Source organism: Oncorhynchus mykiss, chromosome 9 (assembly GCF_013265735.2).
Source record: "Oncorhynchus mykiss isolate Arlee chromosome 9, USDA_OmykA_1.1, whole genome shotgun sequence".
Taxonomy (NCBI): Eukaryota; Metazoa; Chordata; class Actinopteri; order Salmoniformes; family Salmonidae; genus Oncorhynchus; species Oncorhynchus mykiss.
This window is the reverse complement of record NC_048573.1, coordinates 52,567,923-52,589,535: the sequence shown is the minus strand read 5'-3', so window position 1 is coordinate 52,589,535 and position 21,613 is coordinate 52,567,923. Positions and strand designations below refer to the sequence as shown.

Sequence of the window (21,613 nt, the reverse complement as noted above, 5' to 3'; positions counted from 1 at the left end):
TCAATGCATAAACAAATACACAACAAAATACATTCCTAGCTTGTAAACCAGAACACATAGTTTTAGTTTCTAATTCAAATCTCTAATACAACTGGGAAGGTATACACTGGAATGTGTTTGTTATATAGACCGTCTTCTTTCCTTCCAATGCCTGCTGATGCACTTTTTGGTCCTGAGGCTACATCTGTGACAATGTCTGATGGTATTCTCCACAGCAAACACTCTCTGTCCTCCTCAACCCACTCCTCCTCCACAAGACTCTTTCCAACTGCAATCTGTCATAAGGAGGAGAGGACTGGAAATTAGGGCCTGCATTGTGGGGCATCAAAATATAACACATTTTCACTTTATCCTGAGTCATACACTGTAACACACACATTTCTGACATTAACATGATTCAGAGCTTGTTCGTTTGATGACTGTTGACTGTCATGTACCAACTAAATTTTAATATCTCAGTTGGTAGAAATGCAAAGTTGTTTTATAGCACAGAAAGCTTGATCTGAACTTAACCACAACTTTAATAAGTAGGCCTAGCCTACACAATGACCAAAGATATGCAACTGTCGTAAAGATGATTGCCAAGGGGTTGTCTTTCCCTGTTATTGTGCCCCACTCTATCCCCAATTTCTCTACATCAACATTAGCTAAACCATTCTTGCTTAGTGAAAATCAAGTAATTCATATTTATCAACACAGTTGAAGTAGGGTTTTTTTTGTTAGCTGAATGTTTTACGAATAGGTCATTTTCAATAAAATGTCACAAAAAGTTGTAGTGTTCGATTTCTCTGTTGTGAAACAAGGAGACACATAGCTTTTCTAAAACCATTGACAACTGTGTGCTGTTTTCAAGGGATTGTCAAATACATGTTAACTATTTGGTTGTAATATCATCACCTCCTGAAGAGCATAGTCAGACCTACACATTTCTGATTATTCCATGCAAAACAATTGCACACATTTAGCTCTATCATCAGTTATACAACATCAATTGATCATATAATTTCAGACATGTAGGGTAGCCTCATGATATCTCTTAATATAGGCCACCATTAATTGGATATTTGAGTGATTTTTAATACAAGTGAACTATACCTGACAACTATGAGTGGTTTAGGTTAATTTCACATCTTTTGTGGGCTCTGCCTATCAAACAGCAGCACCACCATTTACCGTGGTACATAGCCGCGGGAAGTAGGGGTGCTGAGGGTGCTGTAGCACCCCCTGAAAATCATAATTTAAAACATATATTAATATAAATATTAATATATATTTTCACAAAAGTAGTGCACTGGGCCTTTACTAGTATCAGCGGACCAATATAGACATCTGCAGGATTAAGTAGTTGGAACTGTACGAGTTGTGGCCCTGTCCCTTTCTCTGCTATTGTCATTCTAATAGAATCCAGAAAGAACAAAACCCAATCCTCAAAGGTGCAAAGTGATGGACAAAGACACAAAACATCCACATCAAATTAAATAATTTCTTGATCAAATAACATGGAAAATATTACTATAACATCCTTACAAACCACTTATTGTACATAGGCTGGTCATCTAGGTTTGGTACCTGTAGACCTGAGTACGTTGAGACATCAAGTGGATTGTGATGATATGTGGCTCAGTTGGTAGAGCATGGTGCTTGCAACACTAGGGTTATGGGTTTGATTCCCATGGGAGACCAGTACTAAAATGTAGGCCTTACTACTGTAAATTGCTCTTGATAAGAGCACCTACTAACATGTACAATAATTTAATAGACCGTTTCAGTTAACACATAGAAATAAGTTTCAATTGCTAAATATTTAAAGGAAGTGGAAAACATATCAAGCAAATATTTTTTATATTACACAAGTATTATCAGATTAATTGTTTAGTACAAATAATTATCAGACTCAAATTACAAATGCTGGTAAATACTCAAATACATTTAGTAAAAAACATTTTCACAAAAGTAGTTGTTTTAACAGACCAATATAGACATCTTCAGTGCGGGCATTTTCTATTATGCATCATTGATGTTTATACTCATCATGAAAAGCTTGCAATTACTTGCAGTATAACTCTGATGATACAGCTAAATGTGCGCAATTGTTTTGCATTGAATAATCGGACATTTGTCGTTGCTGATTATGCTCAATAGGTGACGATATTAAAACCAAATAGTTATAACATGTATTTAACAATCCCTAGAAAACGGCAAGTAGTTTGTCAATGATTTTAGTGGAGCTGGGGGTCTACTTGCAGCCAGATCAAACGTATTGTGACGTTTTATTGAAAACGACCTGTTGATATGATTTGATGCACTCACACTTCCGTACTCGGAGATGGTGGCGCTGAACAGCAAATGTAAACAAGCTCATGAGTCAGATCTTATTTAGGTAAAAATAACGTAGTACAGGACGTTCGTTGAGTATCATCGGGTGTTCTCTGTGGAATGTGAGTAACTTGTTACCTTCGTTGTATTCTGATGGCTTGACATGTATTCACTGTTGTGGTTAACTCGAAATCAGCGAGAACGAGACTGGAGCTAGCCAACTGGCTAACAAACATATCCAGTAGCATTAGCAGCTAACGTTTGCAAACTAGTTACCTAGCTAAAAAGTCGGCTAACCTAGCTTTCTTGCAGTCATATCCAGCTGACATAACAGTTGCTCGTAAGCTAGCTAGTTGCTGATCAGCGAATGCAATTAGCTATAGCTAGCTACGGTAACGCGTCAATTGGCCAGTCCACTAACGTCAGGCTGAACACATGAAATGTTTAACACCGCTTTTTTTCTGATAACTAGTTCATTACATCCGCCGTGCAGCCCAGTTTCACAATATTACCATATGTCCCAGCTGCTTGAAGTAATCACGAAAAACAGGCCTTATTTTGGTGCATTTTTCACCCTACCAGCTTCTATTAGTTCTATTGAACACGGTGGCACCAGTTCGCCTCCTGAACGTTCTATTCAATTAATTTGCTATGGCCTCGCGCTAGTGTTCCAGTTTAGCCAACGTTCTTTTGCCGTTTTTCAGCCTTGGGTGAATTTAGACTCGTTCTATTGTCCAGCCTACTGACGCAGCCGTAGGCTCGCTCAAGCTTGTCGACATCAACCCGTCACAGAATTAGGCATTATAATATAATATATACTAATATAATTAGTAGTTTAATAGGATCTCTATGCCCTGTCAGCTGTTGCTGTTGTCCAGGATGCCAGGTATACCAGCTAGCTAGCATGACAGGTCCTTGATCATGACTCAGTTCCATTTCATTGCACATACACTACATGACCAAAAGTATGTGGGCACCTGCTCCTCAAACCTCTCATTCCAATATCATGGGCGTTAATATGGAGTTGGTCTCCTTTTGATGCTGTAACAGCCTCCACTCTCCTGGGAAGGCTTTCAAATAGATTTGGAACATTGCTGAGGGGACTTGCTTCCATCAGCCACAAGAGCATTAGTGGGGTCAGGCACTGATGTTGGGCGATTAGGCCTGGCTCGCAGTTGGTGTTCCAATTCATCCCAAAGGTGTTCGATGGGGTTGAGGTCAGGGCTCTGTGCATGCCAGTCAAGTGTTTCCTCACAGATCTCGCCAAACCTTTTTTGTATGGACCTCGCTTTGTGCACGGGGGCATTGTCATGCGGAAACAGGAAAGGGCCTTCCCCAAACTGATTCCACAAAGTTGAAAGCACAGAATTGTCTAGAATGTCATTGTATGCTGTAGCGTTAAGATTTCCATTCATTGAAACTGAGGGGCCTAGCCCGAACCATGAAAAACCACTCCAGACCATTATTCCTCCTCCACCACCAAACTTTACAGTTGGCATAATGCCTTGGGCCAGATTCGTCTGTCAGACTGCCAGATGTTGAACCGTAATTCGTCACTCCAGAGAATGCGTTTCGACTGCTTCAGAGACCAATGTTAGCAAGATTTACACCACTCCAGCCGACGCTTGGCCTTACGCATGGTGATCTTAAGCTTGTGTGCAGCTGCTTGGCCACGGCAACCCATTTCATGAAGCTCCCGACGAACAGTTCTTGTGCTGACGTTGCTTCCAGAGGCAGTTCTGTGAGCTTGTGTGGCTTACCACTTCGCAGCTGAGCCATTGTTGCTCCTAGATGTTTCCACTTCACAATAACAGCACTTACAGTTGACCTGAGCAGCTCTAGGAGGGGAGAAATTTGACGTACTGACTTGTTGGAAACGTGGCATCCTATGATGGTGCCACTTTGAAAGTCACTCAGCTCTTCAGTAAGGCCATTCTACTGCCGATGTTTGTCTATGGAGATTGCATGGCTGCGAGCAACAGGTGTGTCTGAAATAGTTGAATACGCTAATTTCAAGGGGTGTCCACATACTTTTGTATATATAGTGTAAGTCATTGGATAAAGGCGTCTTCTCTATCGAGTAGTTTTTTTAACCGCCCAACGCATCGTTTGCGGAATGGTTTTGGAAGCATAAGGATCTTATCTTTCATATCAGCGAAAAATAATAATACAAGGAAAGGTTAAATAGATACACCTTTTTACAGGGCTTAGGGTTAACTCAGTGTTCCCACATGACCATATCTCCATGTTACAGTGCTTGTTTAATGAAAAAAGACATGCTAATTAGCTATCTAGTGTGCTCCAAACACTTGTTTCTAAGCATAACTCAGGAAGTTTATCAGAAGTGTAGTTTTGTGGATTGAGGCACCCATAGATGTATGGCTCTGTGCAGAACTGCTACAGTAAGTATATATATTAATTTTAAGGATAGTTTCTCGCTTATGAAATATAAAGGCCATATGTTTCGAAAGCTATATCACAAGCGATGATTGTTGACGTTTCTGAACAATAAAAAACAGCTTTGGGATTGTAGTTCACATGAGCCAGTCGTGGGCGAAGCAGAAGGCTGAAAACAGTTAGGAGAAGGCAGAATGCTGCCTACAGTTTGAGAGCTAGACAGCTACATCATAATTAGCTAACCCATTTGGAATTGCAATTGCCTGCTGTGCCACGTATCAACTGACTGTAACTAGCTAATATGAACCATCTTTTTGTAGCTGGCTACTATCCCAGTTAGTGTATGTGAAATGTGGAAGTAACTAAGTTGTTACACGTTGTAGCTCATTTTCTAAGTTGCATTCAAACTCTCATCTCTATTCTTTCCCTCCTCTTTCTGAAACACAGGATTCCACCTGTGTGGAAGTAACCCAACTGCATGTGCCAGTGAATGACGGAGAGATCTACTGCATCTGTAAAGATCTGTGTCTGTAGGCCCGGCAGCCATGTCTCGGAAGCAGACAGGAAAGCCAGTGCGTGGAGGAAACAGGAAGTGTGACGCGGAGCGGAAGCGGGATGAGCGGTCCGCGCGCAGGGCAATCGCAAAGGACCGTAAGAACCGCCCCCAGGACAGGGATGATGGAGAGGAGTTCGTCAGCTTCTCCAACCAGCTCCATGCGCTGGGGCTCAAACTGAGAGAGGTGCCTGGAGATGGGTAAGATTCAGAGAGAGAAGGACCACGTTCCAGGCTGACTACATTGCAGACACTTGCCAGACCTCACAACGCAATAGGTATTTAACATATCAGCTAACCACATATCATATGATATAGCATTCTGATGCCAGACTGTAATTGATGATGTGGCATGCAATCATTGGTTGATGCAATGCAAAGTCTGAAATGTAGTCAGCCTGGAATGCCACCAAAGTGCTGTTCTAAATGTATGTTATAACGTTGACTAATACTGTGTCCGTCCTGTAGTAATTGCCTGTTCCGGGCTCTGGGTGACCAGTTGGAGGGACACTCTCGGGGACACCTGCGCCTGCGCCAGGAGACTGTGCAGTACATGATGTCACACCGGCAGGACTTTGAGCCCTTTGTGGAGGATGATGTGCCCTTCACACAGCATTGTAAGGAAATGGCCCAATATGATAGAAACCAAATACTATTTGCATGTGAAAATGTTGTTGGCTGCCCAAGTTTCTGATAGCATGCAAGTCAACCTAAATATTGTCTTTAAAGGTCTTGTCACTAATGTTTTTCTCTGTTGTTATGTTGTTCTCTTCCTCTCAGTGTCAAACCTCTCCCAGCCTGGCACTTTTGCTGGCAATGATGCCATCGTGGCGTTCGCCCGCAGCCAACAGCTTAAAGTGGTCATTCATCAGCTCAACACCCCACTGTGGGAGGTAGTAACCTCAATGACACCCTATTGCCCATATAGTTTACTACTTTTGGCTAGAGATATTAAGCTGTATAAAGGGTATAGCAATGCACAATTGGGTAAGCACTTTATTTGACTTTGTTTGGGATCTCCTTTAAAAACAATCTCATTAAGTAAGCCTATTTTTTTAGTTTATTATATTTTTTTTCTGAAAGAACAATAGGAAAGTAAATAAGGGCGTAGTACAAAATAGAAGGATATAAATGAAAAAGTCAGCGAGGAGAGGCATGAATCCCCTGTTGCGAGGTGGTATATATGGTCCTACCACGAGACTACATTCTGGCACACTACTGTTTTTTAAACTGAAGTCCTCTTCTAATGAAACAGAATGTACAAAATACCCCTATTGATAGTTCCTACTCATTATGTTTCCTCAATTCAGATAAATGGCTCTGAGAAGCTGGTTGGCCGAGAGTTACACATTGCCTATCGCTATGGAGACCATTATGACAGTGTAAGACCATTCGGTGACAACTCTGAGAGCCCTGCTCAGCTGCGTATAGAGGTACGAAAACAACCCTTTCAACTAAAACACACTACTAAATATTTTGACCTTTGGATTAGTCCTATTCTCACAATTTCCTTTACCCCCCCCCCCCCCACCCCACTCTTGTCCCTTCAGAATCTACATAATTCGAGTGGGCAGCGTGAGTTTGGTGACAGCCAGACAGACAGACGGAAAGCCCCCTCGCCCACCTCCTCAGAGGAGGACAATGTGATCCTAAATTCCCTGAAGAACATGGGCCCGAACTGTGAGTGTCTTCTCCCCCAGTGCATTCTGATTATCAGTGTCTTCTAGCTGTTTGGGGTCCTTTTCTAACCCCAACTCCCTATCAAACTTTAATTTGTCTGCAGTCTTAGCCTACCTCTTATAATAAACATTGCTAATAAATACAACTGATGTTTATTGGCTGTTTTGGGGATTTCCATCTTTTAGAGGGAGCTACCAACCAAAAACCTCTTGATAATGATCAACAGGAGCATCTGATATATATATGTTTTGTGTGCTATGTCTCTCAGGTGAAGAGGAGAATCTGTTTCAGCTGAGTGTCGCCACAATCAACGCTGGGTGGCTGTTGGATTCTGAGCTATCAGCCCAAGTGTGTCACGGCCAGTGTGCCTCGGGATCATGCTCTGCGTGTAGAGAGGCAGCGACAGAATGCAGTGATCACAAACTTCCACCTGATGGAGGCAACCTACACAAATCCAAGGTAAGATGCTCAAATTCTAATTATTTAAAAATATATATTATTTTGTAATTTAACACATTCTATTCAGACAGTAAGGAAATTAGATGGGGAGACAGGCAAGTTGGAGAAACAGTGGGAAAGGTGAACACATGGATTGAACCCTGGTCTCATGTGGGGAGTTGTAATAGTATATGTGAAGTGTCGGAGAGTGTTATTGCTATACGACGGCTCTGCACTCAAATCCCAGTTCTGTATCAGTATTCTGAGTCTGTGCGACTATTTCAATTCAAGTTTCAGATTAAATAGACCTGCATTTCTCAATTGAATTCAGAACGGACATGAAGTCTCCCCCTTTTCATCTTGACCCCCTGATTTTCAACCCCTCTCTCAGGCTTCAAACAAGCAGAGGAAAGAGCAGCAACACTTGGTGAAGAAAAAGCGACAAGAGGAAAGGCATCGACAGAAGGTTCTTCAGAGCAAAGGAACACCTGACCAGAACCTCTCGGAGCCGGTCACTCTAGTGCCAGCTCTAAATACACTTACTATATAGACAGAGCATAGCCAAATAAAGCAGCGGTTGACAATGTTTTGCACACAGAATCAATCTCAATCACATTGGATGACTTTCATATACCCTTTAGTTTCTTTGCAAATGTATAGTGCCTGCGATAGGGTGTGTGTGAATGTGTTCAGGGTTGTGGTTGACTATGAGGATATTGGTGTACATAGTTTCCTCTGTAGAGTCAATACAGTGTCTCTTTCTATGCTGGTGAATGAGGGATGATGTTGACATTGACCATGCAGTACATCTTGGCCTCTGAGTTTGTTTTGTGTTGAATTTCTCTGATTACAGCCAAAGAAGAAAGGGAAGAGAGAAACATCATTGTAAACAGAATTAAATGTTTTGTGAACAATACTGAAAAAGTTTAGGTGACTTGTAATGAATTTATATTTTATCTGGTTAATGACAGTTCCAGTATTATTGATCAGGTTTAAAGAAATACTTAATTTGGGAGATTTGCTTATGAATGATTGTGAAGCACTCTGTCTTGTATGACATGTAATGTGGCAATAAATGAACATCTTTACAGTATTTGATTTCATTAATATTTTGAAATATCTTATTTTAAATGTATATTGTTTTACTTTTTGATTAAGTACAGTATGTCAATGACTGAATCAATAGATATCTTCAATAGCTGATACAAGATAACGTTACATTCTGGTAGGCTGCACTATTATTTTCTGTGATAATTTGGGAAATATTTTGGCCAATGATCTTCTCAAATTACAAGTATGTTTTATAAAACTGATTTATTATTTTTCCATGGATAATGTAGATTGGAGCAGTATCAATGTTCTGGATGTTGACTGACTCCTCCCCTTTACTGTGTACTGTGTCACAATAAGGGTGCATATATGACATCAGTGGTCCAGGCTGCAAGCATAGAACACAGTTTCACTCATAAAATCATTATGACTCAAGGTTAATACACTCTCCAATGATGTTCTGAATCTGCAAGGTGGTGAGTACCTCTTAATGAGAACTGTATTGATTTTAATTTGTAGCATTGGTGATGTGGTTCTGAGAGCAACATGTGTGAGAAGCATAATGGTATTAAACAATTTAGGTTCAGGTGAATATAGGAAGCTAGAGGTCAAGCAACATTTTTTAAAGCTATAGGGATACTGAATTTTGATTGCCAAGGCAGCAGCTACTCATCCTGGGGTCTGGTAAAATTAAGGCAGTTAAACAATTTTAAAAACATTACAATACATTCATTACAGAATTCACAATGTAAGTGTGTGCCCTCAGGTCTATACTCCACTACAACATATCTACAAAACAAAATCCATGTGTACGTGTGTGTATAGTGCATATGTTATGTGTGCCTGCATGTGTCTGTGCCTATGTTTGTGTTGCTTCACAGTCCTCACTCTTCCATAAGGTGTATCTTTATCTGTTTAAAAAAAATCTGATTATACTGCTTGCATCAGTTACTTGATGTGGAATAGAGTTCCATGTAGTCATGGCTGTATGTAGTACTGTGCACCTGCCATAGTCTGTTCTGGACTTGGGGACTGTGAAGGGGCCTCTGGTGGCATGTCTTGTGGGGTATGCATGGGTGTCTGAGCTGTGTGCTAGTTGCTTAAACAGACAGCTTGGTGCTTTCAACATGTCAATACCTCTCATAAATACAAGTAGTGATGAAGTCAATCTCTGCTCTACTTTGAGTCAGGAGAGATTGACATGCATATTATTGTTTGCTCTCTGTGTACCTCCAAGTGCCAGCCGTGCTGCCCCGTTCGGAGCCAATTGCAATGTTCCTAAGTCCCTCTTTGTGGCACCTGACCACACAACTGAACAGTAGTCCACGTGCGACAAAATTAGAGCCTGTAGGACCTGCCTTGTTGATAGCGCTGTTAAGAAGGTAGAGGAGTGCTTTATTAAGGACATACTTCTCCCCATCTTAGCTCCTGTTGTATCCATATTTTTTGACCATGACCGTTTACAGTCCAGGGTTACTCCAAGCAGTTTAGTCACCTCAACTTGCTCAATTGCCACATTATTAACTACAAGATTTAGTTGAGGTTTAGGGTTTAGTGAATGATTTGTCCCAAATACACTGCTTTTAGTTTTTGAAATATTTAGGACTAACTTATTCCTTGCCATCCATTCTGAAACTAACTGCAGCTCTTTGTTAAGTGTTGTAGTCATTTCAGTTGCTGTAGTAGCTGACGTGTATTGTGTTGAGTCATCTGCATACATAGACACACTGGCTTTACTAGAATTCCTGATTCTACCTGGATTATGTTGTAAAGGCCTCGATTAAAGAACACCCTCTGTGTTCTATTAGACAGGTAACTCTTTATCCACAATATAGCAGGTGGTGTAAAGCCATAACACATTTTTCTAGCAGCAGACCATGATCGATAATGTCAAAAGCAGCACTGAACAAAACAAGTTTCTAATAGTTTGTCAGTATTTAATGGACTATATTTCAACAACAGCACCATTTACAAATTCCACACAACATTGTGCACATTTTATACGTTTTCTTTTGGCATTTTTGAGTAATTGACTCTTAAAAGCTGTAGTCTTGGTATCGTATTTTCAATTGATCAAATATCGAAACAAAATGGCACTGCACACTGTTAGACCTAATTTTCCACTTGTTTTTAGTGTTGAAGCATCATCCAAATAGTTGTTTTGGTCAGAGTTCCATTCCTGAAATTTGTTTGGCTGGCTTAATTGCTTGCATGAGCCATTTAGTGGTAGTGGCCTGACTATGTGCTTTAAAACGTCCCCACAATAAACTCTACAGCCATCTCATGTCTTTGCAGGCTATACACCAGGGCTATACACCAGTGTTCCGTCTTTGACCGAGACACCCACCAACAGAAAGATTGATTATGCCTTGATCATGCCAACAGTGTTATTGCGCAAAATGATATGCAGCAATCATCTGGATATGTGTGCAACAGAAATTCAATATTCCTCAGTATTTGAAAAATATTTCCAACATACCCGGACTTGATAATCACCAAGCCTTGGTGTGAAAGGGCAAAATATAATGATCTGATGATCCTATATATCCAGTAAAGCTGTCTGTACCCAGCTCACTGGCACGGGAAACTCTGAGGGTCCGGAATAGGCTATTTAATACAATGTTTCAAGTTCGCTAGCGACAGCTTCTGGCCGGACCCAGTTGATGATTTGATACAATGTTGGACTTCACTAGTGATAGCTCAAGTCAAGACAGAAAGAACTAAAGGGAGGCAGACAGGCGGAGTAGAGAGATAAATGTGATTGAAAGAACAGGCATTTTTATTTGTCGGCTATAGGCCTATTTATTTTTACTTAGTTAACGATGGAAGTCATAGGCCTACTGCTGCAAGTCATAGGCCTACTGCTGCATTGGTCCTATCCTATCTCTGAGTTCTATGTGCTCATTTTGTTAGCTGCCAATGGACCACAGGTCAAGGGCAGGCAGAGGTCAGTAATCCAGAGCAGAGTCCGAATGGTACAGAACGGCAAGCAGGCTCAGGGTCAGGACAGGCAGACGTCAGTAATCCAGGGTGGTGTGACAAGGTACAGAATGGCAGATAGGCTCAGGCAAAATGGTCAAAACCAGGAAAACAGGAACTAGAGCAAGACAGGAGAACAGGAAAAATGCTGGTAGGCTTGACGAAACATAACGAACTGGCAACAGACAGAGAACACATGTATAAATACACTGGGGATAATGGGGAAGATGGTCGACACCTGGATGGGGGTGGAGACGAGCACAAAGACAGGTGGAACAGATCAGGGTGTGACACGCACCTGCTTCTCTGTACCACTTGATTTTCAAGAATGTATAAAGACTGAATACGTAATGACGCCAAGATGTATTACACAACATGTATATGGCTATAACCATGTAAATACAAGGTGTATAAGTGCCTTTGACTATGTGAACAACATAAAGTTACTTGTTCTTTAACATTGTTCCCAAATAATTTTATGACACATAAGCATGTTCCCAAATAAAGGTAACACTGTGCAAGTACAGTATGTTTTGTAGACAATTGATTTGTAATAAAGGTTATAAAAGTAAACACACATACAGTACAACTAATAAAAAAATACACTTTTGCATAAGTAAATGAACATATAAACATGTTCTACACTACTACTTTAGCAATCCAACAACCTATGGGCTCCCGGGTGGCACAGTGGTCTAAGGCACTGCATCTCAGCGCAAGAGGTGCCACTACAGTCCCTGGTTTGAATCCAGGCTGTATCACATCCAGCCATGATTGGGAGTCCCATAAGGCAGCGCACAGTTGGCCCAGCTGGGTTTGGCTGGGGTAGGTCGTCATTGTAAATAATAATTTGTTCTTAACTGACTTTCCTAGTTAACTAAAGGTTACGTGTAGCTTCTTTGTCATCTAGGCTTTCTGTAATCTTATCCCTGTCCAAGCTAGTGACATCTAGGCCAACTAGAACAATGAGACAGATATTTCACTGGACATATAAATGTGAAGTATCCAGTTGGCATTTCCATTCACTGCCAAATATGGTGATGAAAGGAAGCCCAGTGGGAGATGATAGATTTTGGTTGACATTCTTAAAATGTTCTCATCTATGAAATATTTGACCTCCATACGGTTTTCTGTTTCCAAAACTATAATCTGTAACAACAGAGTGGACAGGGTTTTGTAGACTTTAACCTTTGCCAAAGTTTTAAAAAATTGCATTGTTTAGAAGGAGTGCAAATTTAGTTATTGCACAAGCGCACTTCACAGAGTAGACTTTTCGTAACGGAAATATGCAAATAAATGCTAGAACGCGCCAATAGGATCTCACTAACTCATGCTTGGCTCTGCCCACGTCCTTGCTTGTTCTGCCAACTATTATTAATTTGCACCCATTGGAAACGACAGACTCTGGTCTATCTTGGGTTAGTTATAAAAATCTTTGCATGCAACAAACTACGACTGAAGTAGCTAGTCCATTTTCTTTAAAAGCACAATTGCGAAAGTTTGCAGAAAAAAACAATATCAGATTTTTCTACAGCCTCCCTGAAAACTTAATAGTCTTTAGAATTTTATGTGGAGATTTTTTGAAGCACGTCTTTGGGTGAGTCTGGCCACTACCACTATGTGGCTAATGCAAGCACCTAAGCCTGCCAAATAAATATCAGGAATGGAACTCTGACTAAAAAAAACTGTCTGGATGATGCTTCAACACTAAAAGTAAGTTGGCTGGATGTCCTTTGGGTGGTGGACCATTCTTGATACACATGGGAAACTGTTGAGCGTGAAAAACCCAGCAGCGTTGCAGTTCTTGACATACTCAAACCAGTCCACCTGGCACCGACTACCATACTGTGTCCAAAAGCACTTAAATATTTTGGCTTGCCCATGGCACACATACACAATCCACGTCTCAATTATCTCAAGGGGGGATTTGTACTTCAAAATAGTTTTGTTGACGTAACTTAAAAAGTTGGGATGAGACAGATTACATTTTTTTGTTGAGCAAAACTAGTTGCATCTGTTTAAAAAAACGATGACATAAACTGGTTTCTGTGAGAATTACAGGAGTGGGGCATTTAACCCCAAGCCACCCTACATTAGGAGGTTGGAGTAAATTCTCACAGTTACAAAGGCCCAACTGATTCAATCATTTACCTATTAAAATCCAGGCTTGAAAATCACACAGTGAATTGTTAATTTTAAGAAAAAACTGTTTCTGTTTTTTAGTAGAAACATCACCATGTGAAGATATTTGTAAGTAAGTATATATGTACAGTATATATTATAGGTACATGTTTTGTATTAGTTGTATTAGTAATTGTAGCAGTAGTTTTTATTAGCTGTAGGCCTATTAGTAGTTGTACAAAAATTACTTTATTATGCTCTTAATGTATGTTTTTTATATATATATAATTGAATTGTTACTATTATAAGATAGTAGTTGCCATTATTTTTGTTACTGAGTATTACTTTATTTTTACACTCTTGAAAATGAAATGGTGCATCTCAAGAGATTTTATCCTGCAAAATGTCAAATAAATAACATACATATATATTATTAAAGAATTTTAATAGATATAATTGATTTATTTCACAATTAAATGTATTCTATATAATCAACGAAAGGCAGTTTAGTCAGTTTCTCATTAATGATCATGACTGACCTTTTTAAAAAGGTAGCTACAGTGGCTTGCGAAAGTATTCACCCCCTTTGGCATTTTTCCTATTTTGTTGACTTACAACTTGGAATAAAAAATAAAAAAACAGAACATTTGTGCACGCATAACTATTCATCCCCCCCAAAGTCAATACTTTGTAGAGCCACCTTTTGCGGCAATTACAGCTGCAAGTCTCTTGGGTTATGTCTCTATAAGCTTGGCACATCTAGCCACTGGGATTTTTGCCCATTCTTCTAGACAAAACTGCTCCAGCTCCTTCAAATTGGATGGGTTCCACTGGTGTACAGCAATCTTTAAGTCATACCACAGATTCTCAATTGGATTGAGGTCTGGGCTTTGACTAGGCCATTTCAAGACATTTAAATGTTTCCCCTTAAACCACTCAAGTGTTGCTTTAGCAGTATGCTTAAGGTCATTGTCCTGCTGGAAGGTGAACCTCCATCCCAGTCTCAAATCTCTGGAAGACTGAAACAGGTTTCCCTCAAGAATTTCCCTGTATTTAGCGCCATCCATCATTCCTTAAATTCTGACCAGTTTCCCAGTCCCTGCCGATGAAAAACATCCCCACAGCATGATGCTGCCACCACCATGCTTCACTGTAGATCATCAATTTTATTTTCCATGTTACATGTTAGCAAGTAGAATTGATGGCAGTGGGAGTTTACTCCCTCGCCTACGGATTCTCAAAAGGAAGCCTGGTATGCATCCTCTTTTCATCTGCCTTTTATTCACACAAATGACGGGGATCTGGGCCTGTTCCCAGGAAAGCAGTATATTTTTATCGTCGGACTCGTTAAAGGAAAAAGCTTCTTCCAGTCCGTGGTGAGTAATCCCAGTTCTGATGTCCAGAAGTTATTTTCGGTCATAAGAGACGGTAGCAGCAACATTATGTGCAAAATAAGTTACAAACAATGCAAAGAAACAAACAAAATAGCACAATTGATTATGGGCATGTAAAACGTCAACCAACGTCTTCGGCGCAATCTTACAGGTGACTAGCTCATGAAGCTGGATCAGAGAATGCCAAGAGTGTGCAAAGCTGTCATCAAGGCAAAGGGTGGCTATTTTAAGAATCTCAAATTTAAAATATATTTAGATTTGCTTAACACTTTTTTGGTTACTACATGATTCCATATGTGTTGTTTCATAGTTTTGATGTCTTCACTCTTAATCTACAATGTAGAAAATAGTCAAAATAAAGAAAAACCCTTGAATGAGTAGGCGTTCTAAAACTTTTGACCGGTAGTGTATATTAGAAAATATTTGTCAATTCACCTCTGGAATTTTGAAATGTGCTTTCTGAGTTCTACCAGAAGCTGACAGAGCTCAACCAGAAGATGGAGACAGCCATGTTCAAGATTCTCCAACATGGAATAGCAGCAAGGTGTCACACCCTGATCTTTTTTCACCTGTCTTTGTGAATGTCTCCACCCTCCTCCAGGTGTCGCCCATTATCCCCTTTGTATTTATAGCATTTTTCCCCTTGCTCCTGTCCTGTCTATAGTGCCTGTTTTCTAGTTGTTGTTTTTTTAGTTTTGACCTTTCTGCCTGTCCTGATCCTGTCTGCAGGCCTGTACCTTTGCCCCGCTACTCTGGATTACTGACCTCTGCCTGACCTGACTCTGAGCCTGCCTGCCGTCCTTACCTTTGACTGCCCGTGTTCGATTTAATAAACTTTTGTTATTTCGACATTGTCTTCACCTGGGTCTTACCTTCAAACGTGTTAGTACAAACTAGCCATGACTGACCCAGCAAACCCGGGAGGGGGATGAGTGACCACCTTCAACACGGACAGCGACCACTACGAGTATTTGGTCATGCCATTTGGCCTCATCAACGCCCCTGTTGTGTTACAGGCTCTGGTAAATGATGTTCTCCGCGACATGTTGAACTGGTTCATCTTTGTCTACATTGATGACATCCTCGTCTTCTCCCGCTCCCCCCAAGAACATGTGCTCCTAGTCCGACAGGTTCTTCAACAACTCCTGGAGAACCAGCTGTTTGTTAAGGCAGAGAAGTGCGAGTTCCATCGCTCCACCATCCCCTTTCAGGGGTGCATCATCTCTGCTGGGAGTGTCCAGATGGATCACAGGGAGGGGAGAGTGGTGGTGGACTGGCCCCAGCCTTCGTCCAGGGTGCAGCTGCAACGATTCCTGGGTTTTTTTATCCGGGGTTACAGCACCCTGGCTTCCCCCTTGTCAGCACTCCCCTCTCCCAAGGTTTTGTTCACATGGTCCTCTGCTGCTGAGCGGGCCTAAAACATCGCTTCACCACTGTTCCCATCCTGGTTCAACCTTCCCGTCAGTTCGTAATAGAGGCCAATGCGTCTGATGTAGGAGTGGGGGCAGTCCTGTCCCTTGTGAAACATAGGAAGTGAGGAGGAAGGGAAAGGAGAACCTAAAGGAGAGTGAGAAAAAAAGAGAAGAAGGAGAGGGAGAAAACTTCTGAGTGATAATGAGGGTGATGAGGAGGAGAGACTGGTGTTAAACAACAAAGACAATTCATAGAACAGGAGTTAAAGAACAAACAGCAGATCCTCAAGAAATTGCAGCAGAAGGCAAAAGCAGGGAAGAAAGGGCAAAAAGACAGAACAGGTGATAATGGGAAAGGAGGAGAAAAGGTGTTGGGAGAAACAGAGAATGAGGGATAAAGAGAGGGAGAAAATATAAGATAAGGATAGTGTGGGAAAAAGAGGAGGAAAAGAAGCAAGTGCAGTAGGAGGCAAAAAAGAGAGCTGAGGAGAAAAAAACGATTGAATGAGAAGAAGGAAGAGGCAGAAGAAAATAAGGAAGCAACAATTAAAATAAAAAAAGCAGGAGGCGAAAATGGCAAAGAGGGAGAAGAGAAAATTAGAATATTGTGAGGGCCATGAAATAAGACTCATCCTTTGACAACCTCCATTTCCAACCAATCACTTTCCCTCGCCAATCAGCATACATCTGATTACATCTGATTCATGTTCATCCTAATTTCTGCAATCCCTTTTGTTATCAACCCTTCCTTAATGAATTACTCCAATCAGCATCCCGATCCTCAATAAATAGTCAAAGGCATTCAGTCCCTGTGTCTTAACTGATGTACAACTCCCAATTTATTGAATATGAACCAACCTAGAACCTTGAATGCATCTAAAAATTTGTAGATCTAAAACACATCAGTACAACTTCCACAGGGAGGCAGCAGAGACCAGCAGTAAATAGAGCCAGATACTGTGAACAGATCTACACACAGTACAGTATGAACATGGTCAAAGGAATTTGGTAGAATAATGTATATTTCCTCTGCAGACCTACAGTGGGTATCATAAGTATTCATCCCCTTTAGATTTTTTAAATGTTGTTGTGTTTCAAAGTGGGATTGAAATAGATGTAATGGTGATCTACACAAGATACTCTATAATGTCAAAGTGAAAATACAATTTTACAAATGTTTACAAATTAAATAACTAAAATCTAGTTGTTGCATAAGTATTCACCCCCTTTGTTTAGGCAAGCATAACGTTCAGGAGTAAATTTAGGCTTAACAAGTCACATAATAAGTTGCATGGACTCAATAATAGTGTTTAACATTATTTTTGAATAACTACCTCATCCCTGTACCCCACACATACAAACAATCTCTCAGTTGAGCAGTGAATTTCAAACACAGATTCAACCACAAAGACCAGAGAGGTTTTCCAATGCCTCACAAAGAAGGGCACCTATTGGTAGATGGGTAAAACAAAAGCAGATATTGAATATCCCTTTGAGCATGGTTAAGTTATTAATTACACTTTGGATGCTGTATTAATACACCCAGTCACTACAAATATATCATAGCTGTTGGAAGTAGGGGTGCTGCATCACACCCTGATAAATAAATACATTTAAAAAAATCACACAAATAATTAACTAGAAGCCTGTACAGAATAAAATACATTCCAAAACATGCATCCTGTTTGCAATAAGGCACTAAAGTGAAACTCTTTTTATTTTAATATTGCCAAAGAAATTAACTTTATGTCCTGAAAACAAAGCGTTGTGTTTGGGACAAATCCAACACAGTTATTTGCGAGGAAACTCAATTATTGTAATTGTGTTGGTGGTTCAGTGGTAAAGTTGTTGCCTACAACGTGGGAGACTGAGATTCGTATCTCTGCCTTGGCACTGATAGACAAAAATGATTTTAGATTGTAATTCAACCATTTGTATGTTTTGCCTGGAAAAATACGGTCGCTAGTGAACTTTTTACAAGGTTGTTTAGGTTGAATTGAGAGAATAATGGCGAGGCAATTTCGATGTAATATGTTGTGTTGCCCAAAATGATCTGCTGGAATAATGTATTGAGACGGGAGTCGTATTTAAATAAATGTATCATAGAAGAGAAAGTCACCTAAACCGGATGAATTCTAAGGAATAACAGAGAGATACGATAACGTTTAGTGCCATCAGGATGTTATATTTTTTATGAATCGACTGACATACGATATAAATTTAGCAAAGAACATGGTAGGTTTACATTTTGGGGTATAGAAAGTTGGGAAGTTCGGTTGGTTTTACTTTTTCGATAGAATTTAAAGCAGAACTTTTTCTGCTTTTATTTTCTGAGTTTTAATTAGACAAGTGAATTATTATTATTTTAAGATAAAGGGTTCTTTAATATGTCTAATATGATATAGAACACGAATGTAAAGGGGTGGTGTAACCTTTGACCAGTTTTCATGGCTCTCCCAGTTGGTCTGATCAGCCACAGGGGGGAGCCATTTGAATAATGAATTTGTGGTCATGAGTGATACTGGTTTTTAAGGTAAATTAATTATAATGGAGTTTATAGTACTGCAACAGGAACAGAAATCACATTAATCATCGATAATAAATGGGGGAGGATGGTCCTTTGAGGTTTGGACAGGACACCGTTTTAACCCAATAGGGCAGGAAAATACATGATAGAAAAGGCGATTTTATAAGCATTAAAATTATTTATGAAAATAAATAAGTTGCAGTTCTTAGGGATGGTAAATTACGGTAGATAAGGTATCTCAAACTAATAATATTTTTTAGCTAACAAGTAGGCATAGAAGTTAAAGATATAATCAGATAGAACGTATGAGAAACTGTTTGTTAACCAAACCTGTATGTCCAAGATTTATGCACTACAGGTGAACTACAGGATAAGGTGATTCACTCAATCCAGTCCCAGAGGAGAATAGACAGGAAGCAGCACAGTGGGTGGGGCCATACCAAGTACTCCTGGTGACTGCCTACGCGAGGAGGATAGCTGAAAGAGCAACTTGGGTGCATATCACACATTGTAAGAGGGTAGGACACTCTGACACTGACGAACAATCATAGGGGTAGGAGCAGAACCGTAATCAACAGGATACGGGGGTTACACTCCTACTGAAGACTTCCCTTTTACCCAACCTTTCCCTGCTGTGAGCGTTCATAGAAGTGAAAGTGTGTCTTGGCCTCTTGCTGCTGATATGTTTTCCGGGAAAAGGGTTGGGCTTCACCGGAGTGCTGTCTTATCGTGGGAGCCATATTCCTGATACACCACGTCCCACCTGAGTATGCGGAGAGTGGTAATTTGACCCATGGTTTAGACGATGAGGATTTTGTTACAAACAAGCATAAGAGATCCCTAGATCTGGGTAGACAGGAAGTTAGAGTAGAGGTTGGGAAGGATGTCTCAATGGAGTTTTATGTAGACCAAATGGGGTCTCTAACTACATGGCAGTCTACTACTCTGAGCCATTATGGTATATATCAGTGCAGGTCCCCATGTTGGTCGTGGACACAGGTCATAGCTCATACGGAGAGAGAGGGCTATATGAATTCACTCACCTAGTATGGAAGGAGGTGTAGTATAGTGAAGGTGAGAGTTTTTGACTGTAATCTGGAGATACGCCTTATCCTTAAAAAAGTAATGAAAGAGGATCTAGGGTTATGGTATGTTGGATTTGACCAGTTTTCGGTCGACACCCTAGTACGGTTCCGGGTAGAGGAGGTTAGGCCAGGTGGTAACTCTATTGTCAGCAGGAATACAAGCAGAGCACCTGACACAACAGACACTGACAGCAGAGTAGTCCAGAGCCAAGGGCCGGTGAAGATAGTGAAGACGAAAGATCTGAAGGAAGTGATTGAGGTAGAAACTGGTTATGGGGATTCTAACCTTTGGATCCACTATACAGCCAGATCAGTAGCTAAACAAGAATGTTATGCCTGCGCCACAGCCAAACCTCAGCTGACTGCCATCCACTTTCCATTTGATGGAATTGATTTACCCAGGGGAATGGCCTGCATGGTAAAGCTGTTCTTGAAGGCCGGAGAAGCCAGACGATGACAGTTGCATTGATCTGCATTATTTTAGGTTTCCCTTCCCTTCGATATGTCCATCGCATCCAGGCTTCCCCCTTTCACAGTTACAGGAGGACATTATTAATGTATGGCTCGCTACATCACAAACGGATGGGACATAGGGGAAGTAAGAACATGCAATAGGACAGAGAATGTTACAGCTGACAAGACAATGAGGGACCTGACTGGGTCTGAGGACTTTAGTAAGATAAAAGGCCTAGAACGGATGTCTGGTGGTTTGTGGAGGTGTGAGACTGGGGCCAACCCGCCTACCGATTGGACCGGTAGTTGTGCAACTAGTGCAGTTAGGCATGCCTTTCCCCTTATCAAACACAAAGACCTAGAGCCAGGTAGAAGAGAGAGAGAGAGAGTGCTCCGTCTGGATCTTTTAACAATATAATTTACATAGGATAGTATTGGATATGTTTGTTGGCTGGAAAGGGTGAGAGTGGGTGGAGGTGGTTTGTTCCCCGATGGCACAGCTCCGGACTAATCAGTGACCAAAGCCTTAGCTGGTTTGACCACCCTGGCTCACGAGTTGGCAGAAAACTCTGGGGTGGATACTTCTCTGACTAATTGGTTTGATAGTATGTTTGGAAAATGGAAAAATGTTATGATCACTGTGTTATGGGCTACCTTCACCTGTGTGACTGTTTTAGTTTTGTGTAGCTATAGTCTAATTCCCTCTGTATGAGGTCTCATTTCCAGGACTCAGAAATCAATGAGAAAACAGATGGTGTGGTACGGACTGATTCCAAGATCTGACCAGTGGAATGATGAATACATGCCTCAAACCTAAATAGATGAATGAATCCGGATTCTTCATATGCGAGGAACATAAGTCTTGATTAGACCATTTTGATATTTAGAGATGTTAGGTTGTATCTTGTTTCGATGAAGATTGTAACGAAAATCCTGATAAGAAGAGTTATGATTCTGATGTAGGCCTAAAAACAGTCAGGGTGAATGCAAGTATTGGTTTATGTTAGAAGGTATTTTTGATAACAAGATATATTTCTAATAAAAATAGATGTATGCTTTTTAATATTTTAATAAAACTGGATGTGTGATTGGATGTATAATATTTAATCATTGGGTGGATATGTTAAGGGATTTTTTTAAATCAATAATGGCTAATTATGTATACATTTCAATCAGGACTGACTAATCAGAATACTATTATGTTACTG

The 21,613-nt window shown here is 40.6% G+C and overlaps 1 protein-coding gene across 1 annotated transcript; it reads left to right on the top strand.

Annotated features, from left to right (window-relative positions):
• Positions 1 to 2,253: 2,253 nt before the first annotated feature.
• On the top strand, positions 2,254 to 8,479 carry otud3 (OTU deubiquitinase 3). Its single transcript, XM_021616205.2, has 8 exons — positions 2,254 to 2,438; positions 5,161 to 5,467; positions 5,735 to 5,883; positions 6,047 to 6,159; positions 6,577 to 6,699; positions 6,817 to 6,946; positions 7,215 to 7,405; positions 7,776 to 8,479. The coding sequence occupies exons 2-8, from the start codon at positions 5,259 to 5,261 to the stop codon at positions 7,932 to 7,934; spliced, it is 1,074 nt and encodes a 357-aa protein (XP_021471880.1). The 5' UTR covers positions 2,254 to 2,438; positions 5,161 to 5,258; the 3' UTR covers positions 7,935 to 8,479.
• The last annotated feature ends 13,134 nt before the right edge of the window (positions 8,480 to 21,613 follow it).